Source organism: Lytechinus variegatus, chromosome 8, assembly GCF_018143015.1.
Source record: "Lytechinus variegatus isolate NC3 chromosome 8, Lvar_3.0, whole genome shotgun sequence".
NCBI lineage: Eukaryota > Metazoa > Echinodermata > Echinoidea > Temnopleuroida > Toxopneustidae > Lytechinus > Lytechinus variegatus.
The window spans coordinates 22495987-22516297 of record NC_054747.1 but is presented as its reverse complement, the minus strand read 5'-3'; the positions used below and the strand labels follow the sequence as shown (position 1 = coordinate 22516297).

At 35.6% G+C, this 20311-nt stretch overlaps 1 protein-coding gene across 1 annotated transcript in view; it reads left to right on the top strand.

The window, feature by feature from the left end:
* The window catches only part of LOC121420169 (ATP-binding cassette sub-family G member 4-like), a 56034-nt gene extending 35997 nt beyond the window's left edge, over nt 1-20037 (top strand). Inside the window, exons 7-14 of the mRNA XM_041614715.1 lie at nt 2996-3119; nt 4087-4201; nt 6206-6426; nt 7573-7680; nt 8510-8678; nt 12054-12154; nt 13915-14070; nt 16978-20037. Of these exons, the coding sequence (XP_041470649.1) occupies nt 2996-3119; nt 4087-4201; nt 6206-6426; nt 7573-7680; nt 8510-8678; nt 12054-12154; nt 13915-14070; nt 16978-17325 (1342 nt within the window). The 3' untranslated portion in view covers nt 17326-20037. The remainder of the gene's footprint in view (nt 1-2995; nt 3120-4086; nt 4202-6205; nt 6427-7572; nt 7681-8509; nt 8679-12053; nt 12155-13914; nt 14071-16977) is intronic.
* The last annotated feature ends 274 nt before the right edge of the window (nt 20038-20311 follow it).

Below are 20311 nucleotides of genomic sequence, written 5' to 3'. Positions count from 1 at the left end.
ACTCATTTAATTTATGCTTTATTTTCAAGTATTTAACACTAAATGAACTGAGGAGTCAAATTACCTGCCCCCTTTGCTCCCCCCCCCCCTTCTTGATACGTTTAGGGAATTATATGTTGCTGTGCAACAGTCTTAGTGTTGAAACCACATCATTCGACAAACCAATTCTTACCATACTCGCCCGTCTTTTGGTACTAAATCAGACAAGGGATTGATAGGACATGGCTTAATTTTGGTGAAATAACCAAAATGGCAATACCTACTTTCCTTGTAAAAGTTCAAATCGGTGTTTATCATTTGAAATTGCTGAAATACTAAATTCTGGAACAAACATATTAATTACATAATCAGTTGTAATGTAAAATAATGAATATGTCAATCATAGAAAATACAAAATGTGCATCAACAATAGAGGTCAAAAGTGATTTATAAAAAAAGAAGATGCAAAATGCATTAGCATGTCAACAGTTAGTATCATTTACTTCACTTTTATCCCAATAATAATCATCTGAAAATAGAATTGATTGCAAACTTCTGTTCAAATTGAACGTTTACTAAATCAAGTTTGATTATAGCAAATCAGGTATAACACTAATTGTTGTAAGGAACAAATCAGCAAAGAATTACAAGATGGCAATTAAATGCCAGACATATGATTGATTTGGGGGCACAGATCTTTAATTGATCTTAAGCTTCTTGAAGGTCTGATACAGCCTTATAAGTCTCCAGTTGATTTGCTTGTAGCAATGCAGCTTGGTAGAATTAAAGGGGAAGCTCACCCTTATGATAGCTGTTTTGATAAAAAACAGAAAATTTGAAGAAAGACATCGGTGAAGTGTTGAGAAATTCCTACAAAGAATTAGATAGTTGTGAATTGTTATAATTACTTTGTTATGTCATATGTGAGCAGTTCCCTGTAATATACAGTGGGTATCAAAAAAAAATTTACACTTAGAAAAAATCCTGTAAAATTATAGATTTGTAATATTCTGAAGATATTTCCACATTTTAACATTGGTACTGATCCATTTAAGCGAATGACAATATAACTGTCGAAAAATATTTCCGCTTGAGTGAGCACCACATACTTTTGAAAAGTTAGTGAAAAATGATTTGCGCAGAACCTTGAAATAATTATGCCAATAAAAGTAGTCCTTAATCATGAAGAACACGTGGAATTTAGCTAGTAAAATTGATTTGAAGATATCTTTTACCTTTTTATTAAACTTGTTTCCTTGCCCCAAAAACTTCGAAGAATGCATTGCCACCCTCCCCACTCCCGCACACACATCAAGGCCATCGTGACGATAATTGCTTTACACTGAGCTGTGATTTAAATGAAATGGCTCAGGTTTGGTTTTCATTTTATTAATTATTGTCAAGCTTGGGTAAAGTGTGGAGAAACAAGTAGTACATGAAAAATGAAATGTAACCCACTTTAAAGATAAAAACTTAGTGGGAAAATGCTGGATATGTCCGATATAAACTTTTGGTCAGATTCAGTTATGTCCTCAGATCCAGCTGGCACAGAAAGGGTAAAGGTTGTGCTTACAAAGTGTTTAAGTTTCAATTTGGATTGCAAAATTATTACAAAATGCTTGAATAAAGCTATTATATTTTAATTGACTAAAATTGCAAGGGAAATGTATGAGAAATGTTTCGCAGGCTAAGTTTGATTTTGCCCTTCCCGCTTGACACCTCGTAAAAACTATCATTTCTGTGCAAACAGATTTCTGCGAGCTTTACAAAAATGGACAGTGCTCACTCAAGTGTAACATTTTGTCATAACTTTTACTTTCATTGGATAGATGATACCCAAATCCAAGAATATATCTGAGAAAATTACCCATCTGTTGTATATCTTTTAATTCCCAGGGTTTTTCAAAGTGTAAACTTTTTTTGATACGCACTGTATATTCCATAAATTCTATTTACTAGAACATGATGAATACAATTTTTTATCTTTTTTTTACCAGAAAGGGTATGAAATAAGGTGCCTGATGATATATCCATAGTAGAAAAACATTTTTAAAAAATTGCATCATGGGGAATTCATATCATGCAGCATAATAAAGAGCTGCTCTCCTGTAACATCACAGAAGTCATAAAGTAGAAAAAAATCACAACTATTTTTCTTGGACAGATATTTGTCAAACATTCACCAATTTTTGTGCTTTCATGAAAACCATCTCATCATAGGGTGAACTTTCCCTTCATGAAGAAATATCTATAAGAATCTACCATCCGCAAGTAACATAGATACCACATTGCATCATTTCTGTGAATGAACCTTTTTTATGATGTGTATTACAACAGATGTTTGTGAGGTACTGGTGGGGTCTGACTTGCCTGTGGTTTTGTATTACCAGATACCAGTGAAAATTACAAGGGCATGCAGATGTTGATGGTAGATTTAGATAACCGTTGCATTCATGGTATCATATTAACCATACTACACATCGCCAGGTGTTTTCATAGTTCAGTTTTGACTGAATATCAGAAGCCAGTCCTAACCATTGCTTTTTTGACTGGTGGTGGCTGTGTCATTAGTAACAGAATATCAAGCACACTCAATTTTTTTTCATCAAGCATCATCATAACTTTGAAAGCATATTAATTTCAATTTTTTTCCAAACTTCAGTTTTAGAGTTAATTATTACAATTTTTTAATTGATTAATTTATTCACATATTTAATTATAATAATAATTTTTTTTTTGGGGGGTGGGGGTAGTGGGACCTGCTGAAACATGTAATCCATTATCTTCTTTGTTTGTTATTCATATGCCTGTGTCATAAAATGGAAAAAGATCAGGAACAAAGTATATACAATTTGTAAATGATTCTTGACTGGTGGCAGCTGTGTCATTAGTGACAGAATATCAAGCACAGTCAAGTTTTATATGTAAATGATGATATGCAACTTTGTTTTATATCACTATTTGACACGTAAATATGGTAGTAAGATTTTGTATTTTTTCTGTCCTGTCTTTGTAGTGGCCTTGATAGCTTGTCAAGTCTGACATGTGTTAAACTCCTGAAGAGCTTAGCCCATGGAGGGAGAACAGTTATCTGTACGATCCACCAGCCTAGCGCCAAACTCTTTGAGATGTTTGATAAGGTATGTCTGACATCAGGTCATCTACCCTTTGACTACCAAATTATGTAATCCCCATAGTCTAGGGATGACCCCAATTCCACTAGCTAATGTGTTACCATAGGAGCATTTCATGAAACGTACACTGATTGGCTCCAACTATTTCTTCTGAGCCAATCAGAAGCAAGGATTTCAGTTGCTTATAACAACTAGTTGGTGATAAGAATAGTTGTTTGTTTCATTAATTGTTACCCTGATTGACTGCCTTGTTCTCTTGATTCCTATATCTTTTGTACAGGGACCGCAAGGGTCTACTAAACAATGGGTTGTTAATATGTTTGACTACTGAGTATGGTTATGAATATAGAAGTACATGCAAGACCTTTTGTATTCTGAACTTATCATATTTTAACTCTAGTGATTGGAGAGAATGCATGGGAGCATTTCATGAAAAGAAAATGTTTTTATCTGACGAATTAGCTCTCAGCCAATCAGATGCAAGGATTTGTCTGTCAAATCACTGAATAACTTACAATATTTTTCATAATGCCCCCCCTAACCCAAGAATGCAGGTCAACTGGTATGACCCCCATCCCCCAGAAGAAAAATAAGACAAGAAAATAAATAAATAAATGAGTAAATAAATAGATGAGAAAATAAATAAATAAAAGATATTATAAAGTAAAAATATATAGATAAGATGAAAAAAAGGAGTAAAGAAATATAATAACACACATTAAAAAATAAAGTAAAGAAAAGAATTATTATTCGTGCCTGATATGATATTTGATTTATCTACAATGGTTTATAATTGCAGTTCCATGCTGTGTTTGTAAAGCTCTTCAACTGAATAAAGACAAGAGATGAATTTCAGTTTATGGTGTGTGGGTTTATGTAGATGCTTTATTTTGATTACGTATTGTCCATGCTTGCTACTATGTATTGTATGGTGTTTTCTTGATTTATTTTTTCTAATCTTGTTATTTTCTAGCTCTATATTTTAGGAGAAGGCCACTGTTTATACAGAGGGACGGTATCTAACCTGGTTCCTTACCTACATTCCATGGGTTTCGTATGCCCTCCATATCATAACCCGGCGGATTTTGGTAAGATGTTGTTAAGTGTGTGTGGGAGTGGGTATGTTGGGGGGTTGGGGACGGATAAACAGGTGATGTTTATCCTCATTGCATATAGGAATGGGAATAAAATTAATATGTGATTCAATATGCCTTCAACAGATTATTTATGCCCAACTTGTCATGATTTTTGTAAGATGATGTTGGTGGGTGTGGGAGTATGTGTGTGTGTGCGTGTGGGTGTTAAAGAGATTAGGGGGTAATGGTATTCTTCATTGCTTATATAGGGATAGGATTGTTGTCTGATTCAGAATACCTATAACCCATTTGCTATGAATGCCCATGTTAGAACCCAAATTATTTGTGTGAGATGATTTTAATGGGTGTGGGTGTGTGTGTGAGAGATTTACGGGGTAATTGTAATCCTCAGAGATTGGAAAACTTATGAGATTCAGTATGATCTAAATAAAATGGCTATTTATGCCCACCGTATTAAAACCTACATGTAGCTGATTTTGGTAAGATGATGTTTGTGGATGTGGGTGCGTGTGCGAGGTTAGGATGGTAATGGTAATGTTTATTGCTTTAGGAATGGGAATTTTTTATGTGATTAAATATGCCTTCCACCATTTGACTATGCATGTCCAGCAAAGGACTTTTGTAAGATGTCAGGATGTGGATGTGTGTGTGTAGGGGAGGGGGGAGATAGGGGGTGATTCTCATTTTCTTATACAAATAAAAAGTTTGTAATCTCTTTCACTATGCCTTCAACTAATTAGCAATATCCAGCTGGATTAGCTTGTGTGGGTGGGTGTGGGAGTATATGTGTGTTGTGCGTGTGGGTGTTAGGGAGATTAGGGGGTAATGGTATTCTTCATTGCTTATATAGGGATAGGATTGTTGTCTGATTCAGAATACCTATAACCCATTTGCTATGAATGCCCATGTTAGAACCCAAATTATTTGTGTGAGATGATTTTAATGGGTGTGGGTGTGTGTGTGAGAGATTTACGGGGTAATTGTAATCCTCAGAGATTGGAAAACTTATGAGATTCAGTATGATCTAAATAAAATGGCTATTTATGCCCACCGTATTAAAACCTACATGTAGCTGATTTTGGTAAGATGATGTTTGTGGATGTGGGTGCGTGTGCGAGGTTAGGATGGTAATGGTAATGTTTATTGCTTTAGGAATGGGAATTTTTTATGTGATTAAATATGCCTTCCACCATTTGACTATGCATGTCCAGCAAAGGACTTTTGTAAGATGTCAGGATGTGGATGTGTGTGTGTAGGGGAGGGGGGAGATAGGGGGTGATTCTCATTTTCTTATACAAATAAAAAGTTTGTAATCTCTTTCACTATGCCTTCAACTAATTAGCAATATCCAGCTGGATTAGCTTGTGTGGGTGTGTATGTTCGTGTCCAGTGCTGATATGAATGAGCAGTTTGTAATCTGATTCGCTTTGCCTTCCCCTTCCCTCACTGTTTGAATTCTTGTATGTCCAACATATCATAGCGCAGCTTCTTTTGGCAAGATGGTGTAAGTGGGTTTTGGTGTGCACTGGTGTGTGTGTGGGAATTTTAGCATTTATATATTGATGGAAAGTTTGTTATATGATACACTTTGCCTTTATCTCAATTCTCCTATACAGCTAGAGTATTTATGCTGATCTATCATTACTGATTTTTGTTAGGTGGGTGTGGGTTGTGTTGATTCTCATTGCTTTTAAAAGTAAACTATAGTTTTTGTAGGAATGAGGGAGAGAGTTTTAAATATTTTTTTTTTTCAAATTGTCGATTTCCAACTATGTTTGATACATCGTGAGATAACTGGTTACTTTGTCTACTCAATGATTTCAGATGGCTACCCCAAATGCCATATATGTTTAATTGAATAAGAAGTTTGTAATCTCATTTACACTGCTTGCACCTCATTTCATAACCGCCTAGTTGCAGTGAGATGAGGTCAAGGGACACGCACATAACACTAAACTGATGAATGAATCCTATCCTACATCTCTCCCATCACAGTCATAGAACTTGCCTCTGGTGAATATGGCACAGCCGTGGAGCAACTAACCAAAGCAGTAGAGGACGGAGAATGTGAGAGGTTTAGTAGTCACACCAGCCAGTCATCGATACAGGGGGCATGCGGGGGCGTGGCCGTTGCTAATGGCAACTCACACACCAACAACGGCATGGCGACGGTGGTGATTCAGGAACCGGATGGGATCAGCACCAAAATAACGACAGTAGGTCCTGTATAGACTAGGAATATTTTACCCGGGATTGTTAGAATTTATGCATTCACAATACAGCACCACCAATGCTCAATCTCATGACAAGCCGAATTTTCCTTGCAGATCAACATCTATTTCCCACCCCTCAAGTGAGGACTGAACAATTAAGGAAACATTCAATTGAACGATGAGTTGCAAGCCCAGGGAAGAATAAAGACTGATCAGTAGAAATAGCAATGAAATCTCAGGAAAACTATAATATAATCCTCAAGAGACTGGGCTATTTTGAAGGGAAGGGGGCTGATTCAGCCCCTCATTCAATCTCAGCCATCGACCACACAAAAATTGGGACGTGTGTCACCCATGGCATAAAACTGCAAGGTCAAATTATTCGAAAAATGTCACTACTGATTATGCTAATTCATGCATATAAAACAAATGTGTGCTCCAATTTATTAAAGAAGGCCCCAAACTGCGTATCTTCGGTTGACAGAGGCCTTTGTAGGATTTTGATCATATGTAGTTAACAAAATTTCATATGGCATTTTTTTTCATTATGGATTTTTTTTTCAATTTGTTATGCATTTCGTTGATTTCTTAATTAAAAAAAAAAAACATTTTTATGGAAATTGCATGTGATTTTATTCTGACCATAATGAAGAAATGAATAGAGCTTTATCAGTAAGAGTAGAAATAATCATACATTTATCAATTTGAGCTAAAAACACAATTTCCATTGGATTTATTAGTGGATTCACGTCTTGGAGCATTTTGGGATCTGACATGCCCTTTTGATATGAAATGTTCTTTAATCTTAGAGTCACAAATTTAGGCTGTAGTTGCTTAGGAAACATCTATTTTTCAGAAATTAGGGGGAAAATTTCTCAAATCAAGGCAAAAAATATTTTGAAAAAATATTACAGTTGCTTCCTTTTATCAGTGGACAGCAGAGCTATTCATGAAATAAAAAAATAAATGGAATATGATGATTGAATTCCTGAATAATTTTCATTCAATCAACTTGGTTCAAGTTTTGAAGATCGTCATTCATATTTAGTTTATTGTTATTATTTATTTATTTATTGCAGGTTTTAAGATTTTTTGTTTACATTTCATCAAGAAATTACTATTGAGGAATATATCTTTCTGTGCATGCAGGCAGAGAACAAATTACCAGACTTTTTGACAACAAGTTTTGGAACAGATGTCTTCATGCAGTTCTGGGTTCTATTCAAGAGAACGTTCATCACCATCTTCAGGGATCCTGTAAGTAGGATGATGATGTTCATAATGACGGTTATGGTGATGTTCATAATGATGGTTATGGTGATGATGAGAGTGAAGATGATGTTCAGTGGCAGACCGTGACCCTGAGGAGACAAAGCATTGGGGGGGCACGGCATTGTTCACAAACAATGCAGTGCCCGCCCCCCCAATGCTTTGTCTCCTCCGGGCCACGGTCCGCTACTGATGATGTTGATAATAGTGGTTGTGATTGTGATCATGGGTAAGAGAATAGTGATGGTGGTTGAAAGTGATGATGATGACAAAGATGATGGTGGTTGAAAGTGATGGTGATGATGATAGTGATGATGGTGATGGTAATGATGATGATGGTGGTGATAGTGATGACGATAATGGTTATGGATAATGGTGATGATGATGGAGGCAATTATGACAGTGGTGGTGGTGGTGATGATGAAGGTCATGATGATGATCTTGATTGATGATAATGGTAATAATAATTGTGATGGTGATTGTGTTGATGATGATGATGATGATGATGGAGATGGTGGGTATGGTGATGATTGCAGTGTGGGTGGTGGGGATGATGATTATGAGAATGTTGGTGATAATGATGATATTACTGATAATAATGGTGATTATGATGATGATGATAATGATGATTATCTTGATGATTATGACAAGGATGACTATGATGGCAACGATGGTGATAACATTTATGTTAGTAAATCATCATGATCAGGAGGATAATGATGTTCATAATGATCATCATTGTCATGATCATGATGACAATATCGTCATGTACATCTTTCATCAATTCCCTATTCTCATCATTCCCTTTCCATTCCAGACTCTGACTCACACCCGATTCTCCTCACATGTAGTAATAGGGGTCTTAATCGGTCTGCTCTATCTTGATATCGGTGACGATGCAGGCAAGGCATTCAACAATGCCGGCTTCTTGTTTCTTTCTATGCTCTTTCTCATGTTTTCTGCAATGATGCCTACAGTATTATCATGTAAGTGTGAACATTCTTCTCGTAGCATTCATATCATTGTCCCACACACTCCATTTAGTGTTACATTTCATTGAAAAAAGATTCTTATCTGACAGTTTTTCAGACTTCTGCTATTTGTTTCATAAAGACTTGTTATAATTACAAATTCACCATTTTTATAACAAGTTTCATATCAACCAAGCATAGGCCTATCAAATGATTTCAGTAGCTTAGTAGCTTTAATCCTTAAGACAGGGGGGGGGAGCTGATTCAGCCTCCCTCAACATTTTTGAGATGGATAAAAAATAAGTCATCTTTTTTTACCGCGTCTCCACTGACTTTTTACTTTCAAGTCTCGCGCAACTTTTGAGACCAGAATTATGACCCCCGGGTGCGAGGTTCCAAAATCAGGCAACATTTTGTAAGTGCATACATACTCCAAATTGCTCAAAAACGTGAATTTGTGTACAAATCCAATGCAAGTAGTGTTTTGAGCCAAAATTCATAAATTTATCATTATTTTTCGTATTACTTATGAAAATCACTTAATTTCATCTTGTTTATGGTCAAAATAAAGTCCCCGAAAATAAACACTGAGTAAACAATAAAAAACAAAAAGTAAAAAATAAAGATATCCATAAAAAATTTAGAAAACAATAAAGAAAAAATAAATAAATATGAATGTGATGCTGAAGTTGTTTTACAGTTCATTTGATCAGATTCTTAAAAAAGAGTCTGCGAACCAAAAAATAGTATTTTAAGGGCATTGTTTAGTTAATTAGAGTGAGATTTTTTGCAGAATTCGATGTTATAGTCTTGTAGATTATACCATGGGTAATGCGCGTGCCAATTTTCATCGCGATTGGATGATTGACGGCCGAGATCATAAGAGGGGGTGAATCAGCCCCAACCCCCCATCTTTTATTGAGCTGTTATTAGGAATTTTGTTATCAATTTTTTTACAGCCAACAGACCTATCTTTTCTTTGGCCGATTATTTGATTCTCTTGAAATTCAGTGTTTTCCTTTCCTCTTTGTTGTTCTGTTATAAAATCCTGAGAGTTCAGTACTGGCCTGACAGAAAAGATGTCAGTGTTAAGAATGCACTGACAGTGGTCCCTCTTCCAACCGGTAATGTTGAGGCGATGCCCAATATCACCACAAAGTGTTATTTACATCTTGAATCATTGTTTGACATCACACTCTGAAAGACATGACTGGGCCTACTCTAAGCACTCTGTATTAAAGCGCTCAATGTGTCTGTGCGGCCGGTACTGCTTTTTACCCATTCACTGTAAAGGCATCGCATGAATGCTAGCATAATATTCTATCATAGTGTTCATGCTTCAAAAGCTTTTGAAAAAAATTATTATCTAGCTCCACTTCCTTGCTGAGTTTCTGTAAAAATCACACGAGATAAGCATTTTTTTAAGCTCTCTTTCATGCCTGTAGTTAGTATTTTACCAATAATTTCAAAACATATTTACGAAATAATTTGCTTGAATATGACATCTTTTCCCCATTTCTTGACACCATATTTTTCCTGACTGAGTGGAAATTTAATGAAGATCGCACTGTGTGCTCATCTCAAGCTAGAGTGAACTCTGAACTTCATAACTTATTTCTTATTATTTGAAACTCTCACTGAATGTCGTCTTCATTCAATCAAATAACTGGTGTGGGTTATTGTTGATCAACTTTAAAGGGGAATGAAACCTTTGGAACAAATAGGCTTGTGTAGAAACAGAAAAATCAAAGAATAAGAATAAAGAAAGTTTGAGAAAAATCGGACAAATAATGAGAAAGTTATGAGCATTTGAATATTGCGATCACTAATGCTATGGAGATAGCAAATTGGCAATGCGACAAAGATGTGTGATGTCACTTGTGAACAACTCTCCCCATTACTTTATTATATATTTCACTAGAATTGCCTCTTTTATCACATCTATCCAAAAATCATGTGTTCTGTCTACATGATGGCATGTAGTGCATATTTTTTAAGAATACATCATGGATAAAGAGTTTGTATCATCATAAGAAAAAGCAAAAAGAGACATTTTGAGGGTATTTTATAGTCCACCAAAGGGAAAGTTGTTCATCAGTGACATCACACATCCTTGTCGCATTGCCAATGTGAGGATCTCCATAGCATTAGTGATTGCAATATTCAAATGCTCATAACTTTCTCATTATTTGCCCGATTTTTCTCAAACTTTCTTTATTCTTATTCTTTGATTTTTCTGTTTCTACACAAGCCTATTTGTTCCAAAGGTTTCATTCCCCTTTAATAAATTACACATGGTGCTCCATTTTTAAGCTTAAGATGTTTTTTTTTAGTGACAATGAAGGATAGATGAGAGTGTGGTTTTTATTTCATTACTTTACTCCCGGGGATTGCAATGCAAAGCTTAGCAATGATCGTAGAACAATCTTTATGATTGATTGCATTGACTACAGTGTACAATTAGTCATCAAAATCAAGCTTACAATTGATCGCTAACCTTTGTGTCACTGGACTCTGGAGGTTTCCATGGTGAAGAATGATTCGCTGGAGTGGCTTCACAGTAAACCATGCAGTTTCTTGGGCATGCATGTGCTTGGTCCTGGAAATGACTCTATATAGTATAATAATATACAAATATACCATGCTTTGAGTAAGTATAGCGGGAATTATTCATCTGACGTTGGACTGGCATTACTATTATTATGCCAGTACAACCTAGGATGAATAATTCTCTCTATACTTTCGAAATAAATGCCTGGTATATTTGTTTTATATCCTACTTTAATAATTTATAGAAATAGATCTTGATAATCTAGTTCTTGTACTCTTAGTTCATCCTTTTTTTAAGCTGAATCAAACCAGCTGCGCTGACTGACCTACTTTTCCTGAAGCGCTTAGCTACGCGCTCAGTGTGCGGAACGCGTATTAGTGCTTGCGCCATCATGATCTGTGACGTCAATAATGGAATAGTCGACTATTCCATTATTGACGTCACAAAATAGCACATTTTCTTTGGTGGGCGTTTCATTTTCGACATCATCCCAAAATAGTGTGAATATATTGGATCACATGATGCTATTTAAACCAATCAGAATACAGGATTTAATTTATGTAGGATATAATAATAATAATATGTCCATTTATATAGTGCAGTTAGTTTGTGCATATACTCAACTGCGCTTTGATACTTGGTACCATATCATTACCCCGGCCATAGCTGAGCTGCCATATTAATAGGCGCTAAAGTGTTTCAAAGTCCGGAGACTAATCCACTGGGCCACAACGCTCCACAAGTATCCATCCCTAAAATTTCTGCAATTATGTACTCTTTTCAATAGGATTGTGCATATATTCACTTAGCTGATTCTCTCTGACTTATTTTATTTCCAGTTCCACTTGAGATGAATGTATTAATCCGAGAGCATCTCAATTACTGGTACAGCCTCAAATCGTATTACATCGCTAAAATGATGGCCGATCTACCATTCCAGGTAAGTTAAAGTATCAGTATAAATATAAATATTTATTTATTGTCCATAATTAGAAATTCTTCTTGTTTACATTCCATGCAAAATGATAGACAACAAATTGTATAAATTTAACAAGAACAATTGAACATGACAATAAACATAATATATCTTAATTAAATGATAATTCATAACAGAGTATTTAAATAACATCAAAGGCATTATATGAGACCACTGAAATTTGCAATTTGGGAAATATCATGAAAAAACAATTATTGGATTGATTAAATTGTAATGAAGGTGGAAAAAATTGGTTAGATGTAATTTATATTTCAGGTGAGTACTACTTATGTAGTTGGGTAGTGGTCATGTCCACTAAAACAGAAGATGTTCTGAAAAAGCATGGATCAATCAAACAAGAATAGCTATAAAATTTCATTAAAAAATCGATGTGAAATAAGAAGGCTATGTTATTTTAAAGTTTCACTTGATCTCAGAAAAACAGTTATAAGCACAAACTGGAGAGCATTACCAATGTCATCGGACAAGTCATCAGACAACTTTCCATGATTATGAGTGACTGAGAAGCACAAATTTATTTAGCTTGGTCTGGTTTATTGAAAACAATATCAAACAGGCAGCTCGCAGGCTGAAAATGTTGAATTAAAAAGCAAAATATCAACAGAGATGGTATAATTACAACGGGTCGTGTGGTCCAGTGGTTAGAGCATTGGACTCATAATCGCAAGGTTGTGAGTTCGAATCCCAACTCTGCCATTGTCTCCACTTTGATAAAAAGGCCCGAGAGTGATATCTGTCGTCTATAACGTCAGCCACTATGACTGATTAACCTAGATGTAAAACGTTTCGTAGGTAATTGGTTATATACCAGCTTGGTGTTTACCAGCAAAATGCTGTCCTGCCGAGTTCCTACGGGAGTTACCACAAACAGAAACAGAATTATACAATGGTAAGAGATAAATCATAAGTTCATTAACATTGATAAAATGCCAAATGCGATTGATAGAAATATCAATAAATTTGTTTTCTACTATTATGTTTGAAATCAATATACAGAAACAAACAAATAGTCTAAATGAACAACAATGAACAAAAGCAAAAAAAAAAGGAGTGGTTTAGTTGAAGCAAAAGTCAAGTGATTGAAATTGAAATAAAGTAAATCTGTTGTGTACATCAAATCAAAATTAGTAGAATATATTCCTTCAAGTACATTACTTCGAGTTATGATGGTAATTGCCAGATAATTTGCCAGGTGAAAAGTTCGGCAAGTCTTTTTGTGAAATACTTTACTGATCAGTATGCAAGTGAGCGGGCCAATGACATCCCCCACCTTCTTGAAATGTTTGTCTCGATCTTTTGTTTTAAGTCTCGGTATTTTTGTAAAGCTCTCATATTATTGTGGCTTTAGAAGTTCGAATAGAAAAAGACGGGTTGGATGTAAAATCTGTTTTTTATTAAACTGCCTGGCAGTGTTAAAAAAGTCACAAAGGCTAAGTAGCCATGTAGTAACATAGAAGCCCCCTAACAAAAATAATGATAATAACAATAAAATGAATAAATGAAAAATGAATAAATGAAAAATAAATATGAAAATTTGAAATTAAAAGTAGATAAAAATAAGAATGAATAACTGACAAAAAATGTTATTGTAACCTAGAGAGCAGTTCGCATATATTTTTGTCAGAAAACTTTGAATAAATACACACATTCCAAAATTGAACTTGATTTAGCCTGCTCCACTTTACTTTTGATTTTCCATCTAGATCTTAATGCCTGCTGTATACTGTACAATCGTCTACTGGATGACGGGGCAGCCTTCAGATGGCGGTAGATTCCTGTTATTCATCTCCATGGCAATATCAACGTCACTAGTGGCACAGTCGTTAGGATTAATTATAGGTGCAGGGCTGCCTTTAGAGGTGAGAGATTAGAGAAAGCGTTCTTGCTCAATGAGTAGAGCAGTGGCTTGAAATCCAGTAACCTGGGTTCCATTCTCATTTAGTGAGCTTCATTTAGTACCCTTTGGTAAAAACAGCATCTATCTTCATTTCCAAGGCCCTGTTGCATACAACGTTACTACTATGGTAACTACCGTGGCAACGTTGATAAACAGCCAACCAGAATGAAGAATTCCATGCGAGTTACCATTGGATTGTAAAGATACCAGTATGGTAACTTTTATGCAACGGGCCCATTTCATAAAGAGTTACAACCGTTGTAACTTTGCCATTATGGCAACTACCATGGCAACCTTGATTCTGATTGGCTTCTGAGACATGTTACCATGGTAGTTGCCATAATGGCAGTTACAACAGTTGCAAGTCCTTCATGAAATGGGGCCTAGGTCTTCCCAGGGTGTACTTTGAGTCTTGTGGCCACCGATTACTAACAAGCATCTTTGGCTTCTTTGCAGGTAGGCCTGAAGTTGGCACCAATTGTCCTAAAAACAAAAATGTACTATTTTTGCAAAGTGCAATGTTATAATAATGATAATAGTTACATTTATGTAGTCTTTCATAGCCTAGTCTTTCATACTTCATTTTATTTATGATGACCTCAGTCATAGGATCTATCACTGTTCTGCACATAAAGTGCACCATCTCCTCTCCCTGGGGAGTATCATGACCTGGTATTTATTTTTACTTGTGCACATATGCCAATCTATCATATTGACATTCACATCCTCTAGGGTACCCCATTTAACACCTGGGTGGAGAGTGACAAAAATGGATAAGTTCCTTGCCAAAAGACGCAATGCCTATTATTTTCTTTGGAATGGGCCGTAAATTATTTCACTAATTTCCAGTTCCATTGATTTTAGTTATCAGTTATAAACAGGTTATTGAAATTTTTTTTTGGGGGGGGGGGGGAATTGATTATTATCATTTTATTTGGCATTTTAAAAACATAGAGAACACAAAAAAATCAAAGAGAAGATTAATTATAATTTTACATGATAGAGAAAATAAGACCTGGGCCCCGTCTTACAAAGAGTTTCGATTGATCCGATCAACAATAGCAACTATGGACGGCCAGCAACATCAACATCTATAATGCAAATTTGTGCAATATATTTTCTAGATATGAGGTATATATTCATCGTTCTCTTGAAGATTCAGTGCAATTCTCTTTGTTTACAAAGGACATTGTGCAAATTTCTTGTAGAAAAAGATTATGGCACTGATGGATTTCCATAGAGTTACAATTGATTGGATGCCCCAGGATGAGAGTTGGAGAGGCTACCTGGGTATGGAAAAGGCTAACTTAATATTCATAACCCACAGGTCTTCCTCCCCAAACCTGCCCAACTCCATCGAGGTCAGAAAATGAAAAATAAAAATAAAATGTTAACCGAGCAATAATTATACATGTTTTCCTGGCTTTTTGGCGGGAACCCCGCTTTTAGCAGGGAACCCTTCATTACCAGATGAAGAAGATCACAAAATAATACTATGAATTTCCCACAGTTAGTGGTATTCTCAGGGCTCGAATTAATCCAAGGCCATCCAAGTCCATGGCCTTAGATGCCCTCAGAAATGGCCTTGATTCCCTTTCAAATATTTGTAGACTTAAGGCCAAAATAACTGCCCTTTTTTGCTGTGGCCTTGGTGCCCTGCGGTAATCCAGTGCATGTGCCCCATTGAAAAGTGCATTTATTATTGATGGCCTTTTTTTGGTGGCCTTGGATGTCCCTTAAAGTGAAAACTGCCTGCCCTTTCCCTTAAGTGCCCTTTTAAAAAAATGGCCTTGCCCCTTTAAATTCTTAATTCGAGCCCTGTATTCTGATATTTATACCCACGATCTACCCATGACTAAACAAGAAATTAAGTTCACACTTCTAAGGAATTCCGGGTTTCATCTTCGTTATTTAAAAGAATAACTTTCTAAAGAATCCATGGTTTACTCATAGTTTCTCTCTTTTTCATTTTATTTAGGATAACAATTGTGGACAGTGTTTGTTTGCAGGATCAAATATTTACTTGGTGAATGAGTTGACAACTGGCACTCCATACTATTGTGATCTAAGTTTACCAAGGCTTTGTGCAATTGTGCTATGACATATTACCCTATATGATTTACTGTATTAGTTATAGGGTATATTTGATCTTGTTTGGAATGTTTCCAAATAGATTTTTAAAAAGATTCTGTATACAATATTACTGCATCCATTCTCTTTGATAGCAAAATTAATTCTATGTTATTTCTCTTTTGCCTCTTCCCTTGATCTTATCTCTATTGCCATTCCCTCACACTCCTGTGACCTCACCCTTTGACCTTACACAATGACCTCTGACCTTACCCTATTTCCATACCAAATAATCTCTTACCTCGCCCCTTTGACCACATGCTATTACCCCTGACCTTACCCTGATTCCATACCAAACTATCCCTTACCTCGCCTCTTTGTCCACACCCGATGACCTCTGACCACATCCTTTGTCCATACCAAATTATCCCTTACCTCTCTTTGGCCAAACCCTATGACCTCTGACCTTATCTTATGTCCATACCAAATTTTCCCTTACCTCGCCTCTTTGACCACACCCTATGACCTCTGACCTTACCCTATGTCCATACTGAATTATCCCTTACCTCACCCATTTGACCACACATTTCAATCACTGAACTCACCTTTATGCTCATCCAATCATTTTTATCTGCTTCACTCTCTTGCTGTTATCATTCTTCTGTCAACTTTTCCTCCTGTCATATTTCCCTGGTCACCTCCCAACACACCCCCTGTGAGCTTTGATTTCTCTCAATGCCCTTTGACCTCTCCCTATGACCTTTGACCTCGCCATATGACCTTGACCCTGCCTAACCAGGTGGCTGTGTTTGTAGGTCCAGTCTCTAGCATTCCCATCCTCCTCTTCTCCGGATTCTTTGTCACTCTGGAGAACATCCCTAGTTACCTCCGTTGGATGAGCTATGGATCCTTCGTCCGCTACTCCTACGAGGGGGTGATGATCTCCGTCTACGGTCTCGATAGAGGCCCCATTCCCTGCAAGAGCCAGGACCACTGTATATTCGAGACCGCCCAGGACATTCTCGATGAGCTGGACATCGGCTCGGACAACCTCAAATTGGACTTTGGCGTTTTGGCCGTCTTTTTCATCGTTCTGCGGGTCATATGTTATTGCATTCTGAGGATGAAGGTCAAGAGACTCTTCTAGGCAAGCAATCGTCCATTATTTATATTCCAAGTTTGTTTCCAAAAAGATTTTATGAAAATTGAGAAAAGTCATCAAGATACTCCTTGTATGGGTATTTCTTGTATTGTCCATGCATTTGAAGGTTCCATGTCAATGCCAGTGAGAGGAACATCTGTATTTAGTATTTTGTTTGTTATTCTGCTTTTTTTCTTTCTTTTACCAATATCGGTTCACTACACAAGATTTTGTGTTTTTCACAAGACTGCACCTGTGCAGTGAATGACTGGAGAAGAAGAACAAAATTTACTTCATTAAGGCATATTTCTTCATAAGAACCTAAGCCTTAGTCCTTTACAGATACTTCCATGCTGTTTATGATGTCGTTGATGCTAGTAAGTAGTCATTCAACTAGTATTTTAAGTAATCAATTCCTCTACTTCTCAGTATGTACATGTATAAGCGTTCGAGCAAATGTATTTCTCAGACTTTTATTAAATGTGACAGTTTTTGCTGCCCTGTAATTTTGCACTCTATGCAAAAATGTAGAAATACATCCATGCAACACTTGTTCGTCACAATTCACCCATTACCATTAAACATCTTTTTTTTAGATATCTCTCAGTTTTGATGATATTTAATTCTTTATATCTTTTTGAGGAGATAAATTACCAGGCTACATCCTGCTATTAAAACAATATGTGCTGGCTTTGCTAACTTCATCAAACCTTATTTGATGTTTATGAGAGAATGTCTTTCTACACTGCTTTAAGTATTATGTTGTAGTTAAAGAAGTAGTAAGTTTGAAACATATATGACCAAAAAGCTGAAATCTGATTACCTCTAATACGTTATATAAACCTGTGAAAATTTCAGGTTCAGGAGTTTATGTCTTTTTTTAAAGTCATTTGATGTTTTTATTTCATTGGTATGATTTGAAATTGCATAATCATCTTGTCATTTGATAATTATTTATAATAGAATGTTCGGTTGAGCATGGGGAAACTAAAGTCCCACCCCTCCCCCCTTTGAATAAATATTTCAAAGTTTGTACTGCAGCCCATGTGATGTGGAGTTGTCTCCTATTATTCCTATTGAGCCAAACAAAGCATACACACAATTGCCCCCTCCCTCTTAGCAGGTCGCATATTATAAATGAGAGAAAAAAATTATCTAGAATGCATTCTGCTATTCCTTTATGTTCTTTCAACATAACCCTATCTTACATGTATAAAAGTCCCAGTGTTGCATTTGATAAAATCTACATGCTAACTAAAATATTAAAGCATAGGGTGCAGATCATGGAATTTCTATAATGCAGTTCATGTTATCACCATTTTACACCTTTCCCCATTCATATATATTGCCCTCATCTTAGACTCAGGCCAATATGATTCCATTGGAGTCAATATATATGATGTTTCCCTCAAGACCAGTCAATATTTTATTCATGTAAATATCCCCAGGCTGAATCTACATGTATTTCATTGTAATATCACATTTTTATATTGACACCACCTGAGGCAATTCTCCATTTGTTGGTGTTTATATCATGTTATATTGACTGCTAGCACATGCAATATTTCTTTGTATACACATGCTTTTGTAATATGTTCACTGTGCAATATGAATTAGTTTGTGATAAATATTGAAGGATATTTTTTTTATATTGGTACTAGTTTGAACAAACTCTAATATAACATGTATCAATTTTTTTTATTGACATCACTTTGGTAACAGGCTATTTGCAAAAACACCCTTTTGCAAATTTACAACCCCCGCAGGCTGTAAGGAGAGAGTATATTGTTTCTAATGATATTGATTAGAATAAACTCTGGAATTGTCACATAGATCAATATTGTATGTTGACATGATATTTGTTTTTTTACAGGATATTTGTAATAATCGTTTTCTTAATTGAAACATATACTTTATCAGATATCAAGAGGCTTTTATTTCTTTTGATACGAGTAAACTCTAATACTGTTATACCAGTAAATAAATGTTTATTGACAACATATGTGGCTGCAGGCTATTTGCAATAATCCTTTTGTAAATTATCAAGTCCTGTGTGAAATAAAATATAGTATATAGAAAAAAAATTGTTTCTATTGATACTAGTGAAAATCAATCTCCAATATTGAAATACAAGTAAGTTTTTTAAATATTGACACCACCCTGCTTTCCGGCTATTTGCTGTCACAAGCCCTTTGAAAAGTTACAACTCTATTATGCTACAATATTGCTGTTTTATATGTAAAAATAGAGTATCAATATTCAGTGAGTTAACTTAAATAAAGTTATTGATAAGTTCAAGATTGATATTGCTCTGTGTCAAATGCCACAAAACAATATTAAAAATATATTTCTTGGAGAGCAGGACTCTCTTTGATTAAAAGATTCCATTTACAACTTTCTCTAGTATTGTCAGAATACCATCTCTGCACCTACATTTTATTCTTATCCACATAGTTAAAGGTTTCATTTTTTTAATTAGTCAATTGCTAGATCATGTGATTACAGATAGTTTGGTTTTTGTATGTCTGTTTGTTTTGCATCTTTCAAGGCTTAGATGTGTGGAAAAAAGTGTAATATCGTAAGATTGCAGCTTATATACTTGATTAGAGTGTGCTAGTGCATTAAGTAAAATGTCATTCCAAATACACTTACTCGTAGCCATTCCTTGGAAACTATAAATTCCCATATCTCCTTTTGCCATCGTAAGATGTGTAGTGGCTTAGCAGTAGGTGCACTCCTCACGAATGGGGAGTTCACGGGTCTGATCCCCAGTCAAGTCATATCATAGACTTGATTATTGTTTTGGTATGTTTGTGTTTTTCCAACATAGTAACGAGACAATATTCAAACGACAATACTACTTAGAATCCACTTTATGTACCTTCCATGATGCTGTTTCATCCAAAGTCCTGCCAACTTTTTGGTCATCAAACATATCTTTTCTTCATAAAGTGGGCATGTTAGTAAACTACTGTGTTGAAGTTTTGTTCTT